General features: G+C 40.0%; 1 protein-coding gene across 13 annotated transcripts in view; it reads left to right on the top strand.

The window, feature by feature from the left end:
• The window catches only part of LOC122543141 (electrogenic sodium bicarbonate cotransporter 4-like), a 76,410-nt gene that overhangs the window by 32,662 nt on the left and 26,137 nt on the right, over window positions 1-17,611 (top strand). For all 13 annotated transcript variants that reach the window (XM_043681492.1, XM_043681497.1, XM_043681498.1 and 10 more), the window contains 7 exons: window positions 4,851-5,008; window positions 5,571-5,658; window positions 6,150-6,304; window positions 6,534-6,659; window positions 9,561-9,735; window positions 11,697-11,830; window positions 14,953-15,224. In XM_043681492.1, coding sequence (XP_043537427.1) covers window positions 4,851-5,008; window positions 5,571-5,658; window positions 6,150-6,304; window positions 6,534-6,659; window positions 9,561-9,735; window positions 11,697-11,830; window positions 14,953-15,224 — 1,108 coding nt within the window. The remainder of the gene's footprint in view (window positions 1-4,850; window positions 5,009-5,570; window positions 5,659-6,149; window positions 6,305-6,533; window positions 6,660-9,560; window positions 9,736-11,696; window positions 11,831-14,952; window positions 15,225-17,611) is intronic.

Here is a 17,611-nt window from a genome sequence, read left to right on the forward strand (position 1 = left end):
ACATAAATGATCTGGAAGAGGGCATTGTTGGTCTAATCAGTAAGTTTGCAGATGACACGAAAATTGGTGGAGTAGCAGAAAGCATAGGGGACTGTCAAAGAATACAGGAGAATACATATAGAGTGGAGAGTTGGGTGGGGAAGTGGCAGATGAAGTTCCATCCAGACAAATTTGAGGTTTTAGGAAGTCTAATTGTAGAGCGAACTAGACTGTAAAGTTCATGAGCACAGAGATCTGGGAGTTCAGGTCCATTGTACCCTGAAGGTGGCTGCACAGGTGGATAGAGTGGTCAAGAAGGCATATGGTATGCTTGCCTTCATCAGACAGCGTATTGAGTATAAGAGCTGGGAGGTCATGTTAAAATTGTACAAGACTTTGGTTTGGCCACATTTAGAATATTGTGCACAGTTCTGGTTGCCACATTACCAAAAGGATGTGGACACTTTGGAGAGGGTGCAGAGAAGGTTTATGAGGATGTTGCCTGGTATGGAAGGTGCTAGCTATGAAGAGAGGTTGAGCAGGTTAGGACTGTTTTAATTAGAAAAAAGGAGATTGAGGGTGGATCTGATTGAGGTCTACAAAATCATGAAGGGTATAGACAGGGTGGATAGAGAAAAGCTTTTTTCCCAAGGTGAGAGATTCAATAACAAGTGTTCAAGGTGAAAGGTGAAAAGTTTAAGGTGGATACACATGCAAAGTATTTTACACAGAGGGTAGTAGGTGCCTGGAACATGTTGCCAGAAGAGGCAGGCATGGTAGATTAATTTAAGTTGCATCTAGACAGATGCATGGATAGGTGGGGAGCAGAGGGATACAGATCCTTAGGAATTGGGCGACAGGTTTAGACAGTGGATTGGATCATCTCAGGCTTGGAGGGCCAAAGGGCCTGTTCCTGGGCTGTAAATTTTCTTTGTTCTTTGTTCTTTGAGCCCTGCTCCAAGTCAGTATGTGAGGACTTCAAATTAAATACAGCAATGCCCCTCCTGCCCTACTGTTTTTGGTTAGCAACTGGATAAATGGATCAAGGACACAGCATGTGGTGGTAGAATTTGCAATGTTGATGTCATGGTTTACTTGTTAGACAAGTAACAAATTATACAATTGATAAATTCCCATGTCTTCCCATATCTGAGGAATTCATGCGCAGTGTGTTTTCTGGGTTGGGCTCTCAAAACTTCCAAGTAATTAGCAATGAAAATAATGCATAAATCCCATAAAATGTTAACAGCAGCCTTTGATCTTTCACTAGGATTTTTTTCATTTCTTTCACAGGATTGGGGCATTGCTGCTGAGGCCAGCATTTATTGCTCATCCCTAATTGCTCTTGGGAAGGTGGTAATGAGCTACAGTTCTTGGAATGTAGGGAGACCCCCAGTACTCTTAGTGAGGGAGTTGCAGGAGTCTGATCTAGCAACACTGAGGAATGGCAATCTAGTTTCAAGGCAGGATGTGACTTGGAGGGAAACTTGTGAATCACAGTTTTCCCATCTGCTCCTCCTAGCTGGGAAAGGTCATTGGTTTGGAAGGTGCTGTCAATGGAGCCTTATCAAGTTGCAGCTTGTACATGGGACACTCTACCGGAGTGAATGCTGAAGATGGTGAATTATCTTGTTTCTTTATTTTGTTGAATGGATGTAAGTGCTGCTGAAGGGTGTTGTTGCCAATTCTTAATTAACCTCGAACTGTCCAGACCATTTTGGAAAGTAGTTAAGAGCCAACCACATTCCATTGTAAGTGTGAGTGGATAAGTGAATGAGATGGGCTTTTATAATAATTGATAGAATAATAATATTAAAATAATATTATTATTTTATAATAATACAATCATGTTCTCATGGTCACTAGCTTTATATTATGGATTTTATGAGCTGAATTGAAATTCCACCCCTGGATAGATTTGAAACCCCCTCCTAATGGCATTAACCTAGATTTTTGAATTATTGATCCAGTGACATGACTACTCACTCTCACATTTCCCCTTGAAAAGGATGGGGTACTGATGGAATGGCTGCTTTATCCTGGATGGTGTCAAGCTTCTTGAGTATTATTGGAGCTGCACCCATCCAGGCAAGCGGGGATTATTCCATCACAATCCTGACTTGTGTCTTGTAGATAATGGACTGTGCTGCAGCAGATTCATATTTAGATTTTATCTTTATGTGGGCTTGTGTTGTGAGGGTTGTCAATACCTAGACTTTCCTTTAAACCAATCAATAAGTAGCCTCCGTTCCCATCCAGACCATCCGATATACTTGTAATGTCTTGAACCTCACAATTTAGCTGGACCCCTGAAGTCATGTAATCTCCTAATACATATCAGCCAGGATATGTGCATGGGCAGAGCATGCTCACGTAGTTGAATGGCTCATTCCAGTTATTTTGGTTTCATGAGAGAGGCAACAAAACATTAGAAATCCACATTACTGAGGACAAAAAGTGGAAAGTTTCACTCTGACCCATTTTGCAGATCAAACTACCCCAAAAGCATTCTCTGGCCCATTGGAGTAACTCTCATGAATGTGTAGAATCACTAAAGGAATTTTTAAAAGTCATTCTTATTGTACTACACTTTAGATGAGAGGGAACATATCAGTAATGAACTGAAACCTCTCTCAAGAAAGCAGATACCTCTGCAACATCTCTCAGATGGCAGGAGTGATGACCTGCAGTGTGGCATATGTGAAAGTTCAGACTAGACAGGTTACTTTCAAAAGACAGTTTTAATTTTAAATCTTATAAACTTTCAAATTAAGTCATATTCTCCCTCTGTCTACACAGAGTATACCACAGAAATTAGTCATGGATAGTTGACATAGTGAACTCTTTTTTTGGTGAATTTCATCTTGAACCTTAATTGTACTAACCTCACATTATGTGGAGTATGAACATTCACTCAGTTCCTTCACGCTACTGGACTCCAAACCTTCCTTGTGCTGAAGGCAATATTCAAAAACATAAGCATAATAGCAATATTGTGCATAATACTAGAACAATAATTGAACACTGAACACTGAGGTGAAGAATTTTTCCAACACACTCTTGTTGGGAGATGACTGCTTCAAAGCCTGCTGCAAGTGATTATTCTTCATTTGTGAGCTGAGGCAGAGAGCTCATCAGACAGCAGTGAGAGCAATGGTTCGTGCTTCTGTTCCCTGGCACCGAATGTTGAGAGCAGTTAACTCAGTACAGTGTAAGAATCAAACCAGGTGCTGTCAGATTTGCAGTAAAACAGATGATCCTTTCATCCATGTTTTAGGAGAACAGTATCCTTTCTCTAAACGAAGCACAGCTACCTTATTAAATATAAACATGAAAGCACTGATATTGAGTGACAAGAAGAACAGACATGTACAATAACTCAATCTAATTCAACTCAAGACTTATACGAAGTTACTAAATAAACCTATGTTGAATCTACCTGGCATTCATATTGACAATAAACATTTCTTGTGGTGGAAAGGACGATGGATGAGGACTTGCCATCTGAGGTAGTTTGGGCTGAGGTTAGGAATAGGAAAGGTTGATTTCCAAAGTTAGTATCTTAGAAAAAAAACTTATAGAAGTGTAGTCAAAAATACCTTCAAGTTTTATTAAATATGTCACATTTTTGAATTGTTAATCAGATTATGAAGTAGCAGGTTGCCACTGATTGAAATCATGAGGGTGAAGCTTAATTCTGCACTTACATTCTTGACCTCACACCCAGCTTATCGACCTCACTATGTTGGCTGGCTTAATGAACAATATAGAGTCCAGCATTGGCCAACATCTGTGGGGAGCTAATGCAAAGATTTCTTAATTTAATTTGCAAAGTAAATTTGAACCTCAGATACTGTGTTTTAGAATTATAGATTCAGAGATGGACATTCACTGCAAATTATTTTTTAAGGAGGAAGCTTAGTTCTTAAACAAACTCTGGCTCTTCATTTTTAAGTATCTTTCTCAGAATTTTAGTTTTGTTTTAGTCATGTCGGTAGCTTTAACCATGTGCTGGAAAAGTTACTGTTGTTTGCTAATTGTTGGTTCACTTGTCTGAGCATGATGAAGTTCGGAGTTGTGGGGATGGTGGTTATCAGTTAGCTCAATTGATTGGATGGCTGGTTCATGATGCAGAGTGATGTCAAAAACACAATTTCAATTCCCACACTAGCAGAAGTCCTGTCTTCTCAAACTTACCCCTCACCTGAGGCATGGTGACCCTCAGGTTAAACTCGTCATTCCTCATTCATCTCTCAAGTCAGAGCAGTCATCTGCGACTATGGTGACTACTATTATAGGTGAGGCAATGTAATGAAAACACACAATTAAAAGCATGATGCTGGAAATCTGAAATAAACACAGAAATTTTCTGAACTTCTGACAAAGTCAGAACAGATTTGAAATACTGAATTAGTTTCTATCTCCACAGGTAGAGTTGAGTTTCTCCAGCATTTTTGTGTTTGTGTCACTGCACACAAGATCTTGGAAACTCACCTCAAGTGTTGAGTTTGGGTGGATGTGAGCACACACATCTTTCTTTGTCGAACTCAGCAATTCACCATTATTTTGTGAAAATCTGCTCAAGCAAGTGTTCCTAAGGGATTATTCTTTGCAACAACTTGAGCACTTCGACTGTCTGCCATATTCTGAAAATACAGTGAAGCTCTGCACTATATGTTTGATAATCGGTCTTCCTGGGGACAGGCAAATTGTGGAAGTAACTGGTCAGTCAGTGAAACCAAAGGTATGAAATACTGAGTTTATTGTTGATGATCAAGAACCACAGTACTTGTTTTCTCCTTTCTCTCCCTCAGCTCAATAGAAGTCCACTATCCTCAGGTTCCAACTCATATGCCTGTGATTCATTTCAGCTCAAGAACAAATTCAAAAAGAAAATACCTCGTGACTCTGAAGCCTCAAATATACTTGTGGGTGAAGTCGACTTTCTGGATAAGCCATTTGTAGCCTTTGTCCGTCTCTTGCAATCAACAATGTTGGGTGGGCTGACAGAAGTAGCAGTTCCAACAAGGTACTGGTGCACCTATAGAGCATGTGGTTGGGCCCTGTATAAAAACAATACAATTGAAAGGGTGTGCTATTATCCAGGAGCACTTCAAAAATAACATTAACTTTCTGTTTTGAAGCTTTCAGATGAACTGTTGTATCTGCTGAAATTATGAAGGGTTGTAAGTTAATTTCTCAAAATTAATTAATTAATTAAAAGTAGTATTATAGACTGACTGTACTTCACCTGATGTGGGTAATCACACGTGTTCCACTGAGAGAATAATCATCTCTTGGCTAGCTGACAGATGGCACTATTGAACACTGCAATGCTGCTGTTTTAAATCTATCTGGGTCCACTCTACAGGTCAACCGCATGGGTAAAAACCATTAGCTCTCTGCGGAGATGCATTAAGTGCTGCCAGGCATGATACATATTCATTACAGCTGGCATGCAACTGAAATTAGGAATATACTTCAATTTTCCTTCAGTGTGTTAAAAAGATTGCATTTAGTGTGGAATGAAGAAAGAAGAACTGGTACTTTAACATTCACAATTTTAATACTTTGATATTTTTCCTGAACAGGTTTATTTTTATTCTTTTGGGTCCTCAAGGGAAAGGTAAATCTTATAGCGAGATAGGAAGAGCCATGGCAACACTGATGGTCGATGATGTGAGTTATTAAATTAAAACTATTACAAAAAGTAGAGTTCACGCTATCATACATTGAAGTTGTAAGGGAAGATGGTTGATAATTATTTACGTTAGCAGAGCCACGATTCTCACTACTGAGCTGAGAAAATGTAAAGAGCCCCGTGAAAAGATTTATTCAACTGTTAAAGTCCCTTTTGAATTGTGCATCCTTGTGCTTTTTTTTCCTGCTGGCATTCAACTTCTTGTTTCTTGGTAATAGTTAGAGAAATTTCTCCACTTCCACCATGAAAGGGATTCTCTGATGTAACTTTAGTCAGAGCAAAGTTTCTCCAAGAAAAAGTAAAGACTTTGGTTGCACCAAAAGAAACTTGGCACTTGATTCTCCTTTGTGATAACATGCCTGGATACTCCTTCCTGTATTTATACATATGATTAAAGCTGCTATTTAACTGTCTCCATGGATTGTTGTGTCCCGAATTTATATTGGCCCTTTGTTGTTCTGGGATCCAGCTGTTCAGTGATGTGGCTTATAAAGCAAGAGACAGAGATGACTTGATTGCTGGTATTGATGAATTCCTTGATGAAGTCATTGTCCTGCCTCCTGGTGAATGGGATCCCAAGATTAGGATTGAGCCACCCAAGAAAGTCACACCAGCTGAGAAAAGGTATGATTTTGAAAATTGAGGTATCTTTGCTTTCCATCTCCAAATAGTCTCTGATCAAATCGATGAGTTTTCTTCAGATCAAAGATTATCCATTTTCATACATTCTCTAGTCATCTTTGACAATAAGGAACCTGTCCACCTACTTCTGATTTGATCATCTTAAAACAGAGATCAAAATCAGTAGAAGACTCACGTGTTTTTCCCTCTCTTTCCCACATCTCAACAACAGGAAATCCGTTTACTCTCTGAATGAGACTGGGCAGATGAATGGTTCAGCAGGTGGTGGAGGAGGAAGTGATGATGAAGAAATGCCAGTACCACATGAACTTGGAGAAGAGTTGATGTGGACAGGAAGGTAGGGAACTGGAGGCAGCACGTTGGGTTAATGGAGGTTAGAGTAGGTTAGGCCGCTGAAAACAAGAGAAGCCTTTTTGGAGGCTTTGAAGTATCGGTCCATTCATGAGTAATTACTGTGATTATGATTGAGTCCTTTTAAAAATTCTCTCATGAGAGAAATTATAGGAAAACATGACAGCAGCTTATGGTATCAAATGAGTGGAAGCTGAATTGTGTCAGGAATATGAATGTCCCAACACTGCCAACCTAATGCCACTCCCATCACTGCCCCAACCCAATCTTAAGCTCTGTTTGACTACCAGTTCTGACAGACAACTTATAAATTAAAAAAGAAAGCTCAGACTTCAAAAGTCCAAATTTTGAATAAAGACAACATTCTGTATCAAAATATTTCTATCTATTTATCTTTACAAACAGAAGAATATACAAATTAGGAGGAGAGTAGAGTAGGTCACATGGCCCCTTGAGACTGCTCTGCCATTTGATGAGATCATGGCTGAGTTGACTATTCCACAAACCTACCTCCCATGATAACCTTTCACCCCTTGCCAACCTATCCACTTCTGCTTTAAAAAACCCAAAATGTTAACTCTGTTTCACTCTCCACAGGTGCTGCCTGAGCTGATGGGTTCCTCCGGTACTTTCTGTTTTTATCTCTGTTCCCATCAGCTTTTGATGATGAGTTCTGAAGATTCACAACCTTCTATCAGAAAAGTATTATTTTCAACCCTGACTGAAATGGGCAGTGCCTTATTTTTAAATATGATCCCCATTTTTAGATTCTCCAACAAGACTAAACATCTTCTCCACATTTACCTGCTCAAGAACATTTAGGATCTTATAGGGTTTGGTCATTTGCTTCTTACTCACCTAAACTCCAGCCAGTACAAGCCTAAACTGACCAATCTTTGCTCCAAAGACAACCTTACAGGTATTGGTCTGATAAACCTTCTCTGAACTGTTTCCTTATAATAGAGGACCCAAAATAGGCAAAGTACTCCAGATGTGAACTCAACAGCGTCTTGGAGAATTGAAACATAGCCTCCGTACATCTCTATTCAATTCCTCTTGCAATAAATGATGGCATTCTCTCAGCTTTCCTAATTACTCGCTCAACCTGCACATTCACCTTATGCAATTCATGCATAAGGACATTCAGATCCTTCAGCATCTCAAAGCTCTGCAACTTCTCACTATTTCTAACTCAAAGCTCCCCCTGTTCTGATGATACTTGTAGAAGTTGGTAACCATCATAGTATCATAGTAATAGAAGCAGGAATAGGCCATTTGGCCTCATCAAGCCTGCTCCACCCTTCATTAAAATCATGGCTAATCTATCCCTTGTCTCAGCTCCTCCTAACTGCAATATCCCCATAACGCTTAATTCCTCTAAAATGCAAAAACGCATCTAACTGTGTCTTGGATATATTTAATGAAGCTACCTCTACTGCTTCCTTGGGCAGAGCATTCCATAGATTCACTACTCTCTAGGAAAAGCAGTTCCTCCTCATCTCTGTCACAAATTTACTCCCCCTAATCTTGAGCCCATGTCCTATCGTCCTAGTCTCACTCACCAGCAGAAAAAACTTGGCCTCCTCTATCTTATCTATTCCTTTCATAATTTTGTATATTTCTACAAGATCCCCTCTCATTCTTCTAAATTCTAATGAGGACAGTCCCAGACAGTTTAATCTCTCCTAATAGGGTAACCCTGTTATCTCCGCAATCAACCTGGTGAACCTCCTCTGCACTGCCTCCTTCCTCAAGTAAGGTGACCAGAATTGCACACAATGCTCCAGGTGTGGTCTCATCAATACCTTGTACAATTGCAACAGAACCTCCCTGCTCTTAAATTCAATCCCACTAGCAATGAAAGCCAATATTCCGTTTGCCTTCCTGATTATCTGTTACACCTGCAAATCAACTTTTAGCGATTCATGTACAAGCACTTCTGCACAATACATGCTGCAATCTTTTGCCATTTAAATAATACTCTGACCTACTATTTTTACTTCCAAAGTGAATAACCTCACATTTACCAACATTGTATTCCATCTGCCAGACCACTGCCCACTCACTTAACCTATCTAAATCTCTCTGCAGACCTTCCACATAGTCATAGAGTCATAAAGATGTACAGCATACATCCTCTGCACAGTTTGCCTTTCCACTCAATTTAGTGTCGTCAGCAAACTCGAATATGTTACACTCAATGTCCTCTTCCAACTCATTAATACATATATCATGATCAATTGCTGGCCCAACACTGACCCCTGTGTCTCCTCACTCACCACTGATCTCCAACCAGAGAAACACCCCTTTATCCCAACTCTCTGCTTTTATTGGTTAACCAGTCCTCTATCCATTCTATATATTCCCTGCAACTCCATGCATTCCTCTCTCCAGAATGAGTCTTTTATGCGGCACCTTATCGAACGCCTTCTGGAAATCCAAGTATACAACATCCACCTGTTCCCCTCCATCCAATGTGCTTGTTACATCCTCAAAGAAATCCAGGAAGTTTGTCAAACACGATCTTCCCTTCCTAAATCCATGCTGCATATGCCTGATGGAATCCTTTCCATCCAGATGCCTCACTATTTCTTCTTTAATGATAGCCTCCACCATTTTACTGACTATAGATGTAAAGCTAACTAACCTACCTGCCTTTTGCCTACACCCTTTTTTAAACAGAGGCATGACAGTTAAAGCCTGAGAGAGAGAGAGAGAGAGAGAGATAGAAGGGCCCACAAAGATAATACAGAAAAACAGTAGTTAAAAGTATAAATTTTGATTATCAGATATTTTTGTATCCTGACCAACACACCTTGGTGTTCACTTAATGAACTGCCATTGCCTATGTTGACCCCTGAGTTGAAGTTTACCTTGCTGCTTGCAGGTTTTGTGGAGGGCTGATACTGGATATCAAAAGGAAACTTCCCTGGTTGCCCAGTGATTTCTATGAAGCATTCCACATTCAGTCTATTTCCACGATCCTCTTCATCTACTTGGGCTGCATTACCAATGCCATCACCTTTGGAGGATTGTTGGGGGATGCAACAGATAATTATCAGGTGAGAACTACACCAAATTGACACTTCCAATCACTGGATCCTAACATATCCAAACGCACATTAATAGATATCGTGAGGTGATCAATACCACGGCCCAAGATACCTTCAAAGTTGAAGAACAAGACAGAGGCTGATTTTGTATGAAATATGCTATTTCTTGAAATGCATCTGAATTTTGAGAACTCCTATAAAAGTATAACTATAGTTATCATTCATGGAAGACCATTGTCTCCTGAAAGAGGCAACATTTTGTTTTCTGCAATCAGCATATGCTTCCACTCACTGAGGATATAAGCTCGAAATGAGGGTTCATTTCTCAGCAGCTTATGTGCAGGAGGATGCATCCAAGATGGCGGACGGGTCTGCTCGATACACCATTGCAAGGTGGAAGGGACATGGATCGGAATTATGATTGTTGTGAATTATTATCAGCTTATGTTTGACACTGTGGAATTTGCCTTATCTCACAAATATTACAGAAACGCATGTGGCCAAGATCAATTATTTTTAATATGCTCTTGGCAAACAAAGTATCTGTCACCAGCTGCCAAGGTAACCAGCTGTTGTTACATTCATTGTGCCTTCTGTTTTCTCACACACTACCTGCATGAAAATGAAATTCAGAGTAAGGAAAGCTTTAATTGAGTTTCCACTTCTACTAACTGATTTAAAAGTTTGTAAGGAATGGTCCTTACGCCATCCAAATCACCCATGTACAAATAGGTGTTATGAGTAGCTTGCAGTAATGCTGACAGCTTTTAACTGGGTCCTTCAGCTAGCATATATTATATTATTCTACATTAATACTCCCTCTGATATATTAATACATTAATTCTCCCTCTAATATCTTAAATGTATTCAGTCTTGAGATGAGGACTGAAAACATTTTAACAAGTCAATTTCAAGCAAATCTTTGTCAATTGTAATCTAAGGGAGGTCCCTTAGGGAAATTGTCATTGATTGGAACCTTCTCAAGTGCTGAGCTTGCCAGCAATGCTCACATCTCATGAATGAGTGCAGTAATTTGTTGTGACATGGAATGCAGCCTCTGGAAAGGCGGTGGAAGCAGATGCCATTAGTAACTGTCAAAAGGGAATTGGAAATATAGTTGAAAAAGAAATATTTGCAAAGCTGCGGGAAAATTACAGGGACATTGATCCTAATTGGATATTTCTTTTCAAAGGGCCAGCACAGGCATGATAGGCCAAATGGCCTCTTCTGTGTCATGAGATGATTGTTTTAGCAGTCATAGTGCCTAGCATAATTCAATCCAAATAGACAATCCAAAAAGCAAAAAGAATGCAGAGATAGTTAGCTAAAATACCACTAAGTCAGAGGAAATGATGCTTATATTGCACAGTATTTTGCTTCAAGACAACTGGCTGGACTTATTCTGAGTATCAACAGACTGAGGGCTTGTTCCTTCCAAAGTAACAAACTGCAAGTAACTTTCAGTGGCAAATAAATGCAAAATAATGTTCACAAGGATAAATTAAATATTACTTCATGTTAAATCATGTCATTTGGACAAAGCTCAAACTAGTACAGAACAAATTTCAGGCAATATCAGAAAATAGATCGTTGACAGAGAGTTATCATCAGGTGAAATAGAATTCTGGATATGGCAAATCGTGTCAGGAAACCAGAATCGTTGAGAAAATAGATGCGCCCTATTATGGATGGCTAGATGTTTCTTCTGGAAGAATGACTAATATGGACCATTCTATCTCATGACCTTGTGCATGAATGTATCATTCCCTTTTACTTTGTACAGTATGACCAGCAGAAACATAAATGTAACCAAATGTCACAGTATGTGATGGAACATTGATACAGAAAGTGTGTTGAGTCAGATTAGTTTCAATTTTGGCAACAAACTAATAATCCTGCGTTGTATGAAATTCCATGTAGCTTTGTGCCTTTTACTGAAATCTAACAGGCTGTTTTGTTTCTGCAAACAGGGTGTAATTGAAAGTTTTCTAGGCACTGCGTTCACAGGTGCTGTATTCTGCTTATTCAGTGGACAGCCTCTCACTATCCTTAGTAGTACAGGTCCAATCCTCATCTTTGAAAAGCTTCTGTTTGACTTCAGCAAGTGAGTGTTTTGGTTTCTTAAATTTTGTTTCTCACATGAAGTGAAAGTATGTCCTTCTAATTACCTATTTGCCAAAGGAAGTTGGAAGGATGTTGAATCAGTATCTTGTATCATAGAATATAAGATTGTCTTAATAGGACCACAATTCTGAAGGACTTTTTTTTAACTATGCCATAGGAATATGTTTCATATTTGGAGTTTGTAATCAGACTGATGGGCTGGGATTTATTGAGGAGTCCTTCCGTATAGAATGTTATTTCAATGCAATAGTTATATTTTAAATTGTTCTTGAAAGGTTATTTTAATGTAATGCTTATAATTTTAAACTGTTCCTTTAAACAACCTTGAGGGAAAAAATGTGCATTTATCTATTTACAATGTTGCTTCGCAACTCTACGAATATTGTTTTTGCTGCAGAGGAACAGTTCAACATTGTTTTGCTGCAATAATAATGGCCCTGCTTTGCTACGAGACAGACATTGGTTATTCCAGCAGAAATGGGAGTAGTGCATGGGGACCCTGCAGAATCTTCACCTTAGCAGATTCTAAAGGAATTGCCCAGGATTTAGAATTTTCATTATACATTTCCTCTAAGCGAGGAACCATCTGAAAGTTTTTATTTAAATTGGAGATTTGGAGGTTTCTGAGGAAATTAAGTAAAATATTTACTCAGGAAAAGTTAGACTTGTCTAAAACCTGAGTAAGTTTTCAACTGACCCCGTACTTCAATCCCTACTGTGCAGAAAGTGTCATTTCAACCCACTGCGTTCACTCTGACCTACCAAGACCCAAGACCCTCTCCGCCATTTGCACATCACTGGATGTTATGGGTCTTTTTTTTTAAGCAGAGCCAATCCACCTAATCTGCACATCTTTAGACTGTGGGAAGAAATCCATGCAGATACGGGGAGAATATTCAAACTGCACAAAGACTATCACCCGAGACTGGAATCGAACCTGGGTCCCTGGTGGAGTGAGGCATCAGATTAACTGCTGTGACAATGTGCTACCCTCATACTTACCTCATTCACCCAATCCCACCCAACAGGGCCTCCCAAGGTACCAACGCCTCTTGCCCTGCCACCCTACCCACTTCTCCCACCCCCAGACTGGATCGAACATGATGTGCCCTTCTTGACCCTGCTGGACCCACCGCTCTGCATTGGACCTACCATTACTGGACCCAACTAAAGCACCCTACCTCCTACCCAGCTGGCACCCTACAAACCTGGTACTCAATCATTTACTCATCTGACATCCTGCTCCAAGCACCATGATCCCCTCCCCATCTGATTCTCTATTTAGCTGACACCCAAATACTTGGCACCCTATCCCTACCCAGCTGCCATCCTACCTTGCTGGGACCCTAACATCACACTTAAATTTGTGCTTAGCAATTGACAGCAGTGTCAAAGTGACTGTTGGGGCTTTAAATGTCAGAATATGACAAATAACTCCTGTGAAAAGGGAGATGTGTTTTACCTTCCTCCGACAATTCTGCTTTGTAAAAAAACTGTCAGAATAGAGCTACGTATTTCCTGAGCCAGAATCTCCTCTCACATGTGGGTGGCACGATAGTTCAGTGGCTTGCACTGCAGCCTTACAGTGCCAGATACCCAGGTCCGATTCCACCCATGGGCGACTTTCATGTTCTCCCCATGTCTGCATGGGTTTCCTCCCAGTGCTCCGGTTTACTCCCTCTTTCCTGGGTAGGTGGATTGGCCATGCTAAATTGCCTATTGTATCCAGGAATGTGGAAATGCAAGATTATAGAGATAGAGAAGTGAGGTGGGTTTGGGTGGGATGCTCTGTGGAGGTTGATGTGGACTCAGTGGGCCAAATGGCCTGCTTCCATACTACAGAGATTCTATCAATGCAGAGCTCCCTTCTTTTGTAAAAGAATAGCCAGATTTGCAATCTGAATGAGATTATCACTCTCTGAAAATTTGGATCGTAATCCGAGCTCATAGCACTTACTGTAATTTATGTGGAAATCAGACAGCAACTTGAGCGACTATTTATGCATTGTTGTAGTTTAGAAATCCAGAAGTTGCAACTGGATCTACATCTGACTGTCTGTTTCACAATTCAAGCATATCAAATGGAGTGAGGTCCTTGTAGATACTGACTAAACTGACTTTAAAGAAATGTAAGCCTTGTCCCTTCCAGGCCGAGTGTCTTTAATGGTGTGCTCGATTTTAACTAAAACCAGATTACTTCTTGGACTGCAAATTTACTTCTATTATTGCTTTTACATGTGTTTTGGGAGACAAAAATAATTCAAGGACCATTTTTCACTCCTTTCTGTTTCTTTTGTCTCCTGCTTTCTCTTTTCTCGCCCTCTCTTAATTTTGCTTTTGGCATCTGATTTGACTGTCTGGATTAGCGGTGCTGGAAAAGCACAGCAGCTCAGGCAGCATCCAAGGAGCAGTAAAATCGACGTTTCGGACAAAAGCCCTTCATCAGGAATACAGGCCTGTGTTTTTCCAGCACCACTAATCCAGAATCTGGTTTCCAGCATCTGCAGTCATTGTTTTTACCTATGAAATTCACTGTTCCAACTGACAATTCCTGGCTCAGAGTCTGCATTGTTCATTAATGAATCTTTGGTCTGATCGATTAAATAGACATCCAATGGATTACTCTACCCATACAACCTGTCCACGGTGCCCTGTATTTCGGCTGATTGGCAAACTCATTCAGTCCAGGTTCACCCCTGCAAACGGATCACTGCTAAAGGAGGTACATGTCTATGACTTTGTGTTTATCAGGGATATTTTGGATTCTGCCTTCATTCAAATTCATTTTGTCCGTCTGTAAACATTTCATAGAAAATGGAGCAATGCAGACTAGTTGATTTTGGTTGCCCTGAACTCTCATGTATGGCAATTTGAGAAAACTGTAAGGGTCTGCAAGCTAACATGCAGGCAAGTGACAGGTCAATTCCCCTCCCTAACTGACAGTGGGAATCAACTGTGCCTCAATCCAATAAGGTTGCTTCAATGACATGTGCTCTGGTCCCGGTTTAATAATGGAAATGGATTTTTGGTTTCCACCAATGTCACTACAAATAATTTATTTTTAATCCCTAAACAAAATTAAAGGACACATATCTCTTACAGAAGTAATGATTTGGACTACCTTGAATTCCGGCTCTGGATTGGTCTCCATTCTGCCATTCAATGCCTTCTTCTAGTTGCCATGGATGCCAGTTTCATCATTAAGTACATCACACGTTTTACAGAGGAAGGCTTCTCCATGCTTATCAGCCTCATCTTTATCTATGACGCCATCAAAAAAATGATAGGGGCCTTCAAATACTACCCCATCAATTCTGGCTACAATCCAGACTATGTGACCATGTACAAGTGTGAGTGTGTGGCTCCAGATTCAGGTGAGTCAGGCATCAACTCAGTTGAGAGGGATGAGAAAGAAAACAAATGAGTAGCATTCGCTTCATATCAAAACTAGTTTACATCCTTCTTCTCAATTTCATACTTTTCTATGTTTCCCCTGTTTCTGTCGGCAATATTTCAAACTAGTCTACATCCATTAAGGCTGGAGACGTCTATTGGCTCTCTTGACTGAACCAGCAAGTGTATAATTACTTTTTTAAACATCCACCTGCCCAAATCACAGTAGGTTCCTGAGCCTAAAGTGTTTTCACACTTGCAGAATTCCCACCAGTACCACTTGATGTCAGAGGTCCTTGAAAGCTGCTCAGGAAGAAATTGCACTGCTGTACAGCTGGAGTCTCTGCGTCTACAGCTTATGCACACGTTCAATTAATGCCACATTGTGTCCACAGCCAGAAGTGATGTTTGTGGCTCTCACACAATAACGGGCATACTATTACCTTTGACAATCCTCTGAAATTCATCATGGCAAGTTAGAAGGTGGATGTGACCATAACGGTAGCCAAGCTGCTTAGGCCTGAAATTGATTTTTGTGTTGTAAAGGCAACTAATATTGGTTATAGGGAATATTCATCTTTAAATGTGTAATTCTTTGAATGGGTGCCTGTTGTCAACTACTGTTAATTTGGCTTCTGTAACTGATTATTTATTATTTTTACATCTGCTGCAAACTCTGGTTGGCCACTTCTAATCTTGGGTAAGTTTCCGAAAGAAAACTCTCTAAAAATCCTTTCAGCTTTTTCTTTCCTCTTCCCCTTCTATAATCTGATGACTTTGACTGGACATGGAATTGAAACTAATCATATTTAGATTTAGTGTGATAATATTGCATAGTAGGTGCTGTTTGGTACAAGTATTGGAAGCACAGACTTGAGCATTAGAAATCCTCCATTCAAACATTGTTTGTAACTCTCTCATCCTGACCCTTATCATCATTTATTGTTTGCAGATTAGAAGTCTGGTTGTTCTGAACCACAAAAGCACCAGGCACAAATTAAGTGTCAACATTCCCTTGAGGGAAAACATTGGCTTCTCTATATTAGGAGCACTGCCGTTTCGATTATCTGAGGAAAAGGAGGAGGTCATGAAACCCCCTCAAGCCTTTTCCATATTGCAGTGAGACCATGGCCAACATTTATCCTAATTTCATTTGTCTATTTTGTCTGTATATCCTTTAATTTCCCTGCATAGCAAAATGCTATCCATTCCAGATTTTACTTTATCAATTGAGCTTTGACCCATTAGGTTTTGTGCAAGATAGTTCCACACTTCTGCAACTCTTTGAGTGAAGAGGTTTTGTTTTCTTTTTTAAGCCTGCTACACATATTTCTATTAAATAAAATGCTTAGAGAAAATCTTCAGGTTTTCCTATCCACAATGTGGAGAAAGTGAAAAAAAGGTTTGCATGCAGAGTATGTTCTGACTCTTCACTTTAATAGTGTGAACAGTTTTCAGATGCTCATCTTAAACATAGGTTGAAACATTTGCAGAAGATAAAAAGATATTTTTTGTTCATCTTAATTTCCCCCCGGAATGGTCCAGCTTTGAATTTAAGGTGATGTCCTTTTGTCTAAGATTCTCCCACCAGTAGAAATAAAGTTTATTTCTGTCAACCCAATCAGTTTCTATGAAAATTCTGAAATCGTCTATCAGATCATCCCCAATACATTCAAGCTGAATTATTTCTCTTCATAATCTAACCCATGGACTCCAGATGACATCCTGATGGCTATGTACTGGGATTCCTTCATTGTGACTTTCACACAGTGAGATGACCCAAATGGCTCACTTTATAATGAGAGATGAGTTGTCTCATTAAAAATTAAATCAGATGGAGTTTTATACTCCAGAAACTATTTTGAATGTGAAAAGAATTGAACAGTTGCCACAGCTTTCCTTTCCTGCAGGCATTCAGGATATTTAAATGTAATATCCTCAATTGATAATTCTGTTGAATTTAGAATAGATTCCCTACAGTGTGGAAATAGGCCCTTCAGCCCAAACATCCACACCGACCCTCCGAAGAGCAACCCACCTCCTTTTGATTAATGCATTTAACACTCTGGGCAATTTAGCATGACCAATCCACAAGACCTGCACATCTTTGGCCTGTGGAAGGAAACTGAAGCACCTGGAGGAAACCCACACAGACACGGGGAGAATGTGCAAACTCCACACAGACAGTCGCCTGAGGCTGGAATCAAACCTACGTCTCTGGCGCTGTGAGGCTGCAATGCGAACCACTGAGCCACCGTGCTGCCCCAAAAAGATCAGAATTTCAAAAGGATGGTACTATATTCGAAATTTGTCGACATAATTTGTCCTTCAAGTCCAAACAAGCCCTTTGTTTTGCGTTCTTCTGGGA

This window comes from Chiloscyllium plagiosum, chromosome 42 (assembly GCF_004010195.1).
Source record: "Chiloscyllium plagiosum isolate BGI_BamShark_2017 chromosome 42, ASM401019v2, whole genome shotgun sequence".
NCBI classification, from domain to species: Eukaryota; Metazoa; Chordata; class Chondrichthyes; order Orectolobiformes; family Hemiscylliidae; genus Chiloscyllium; species Chiloscyllium plagiosum.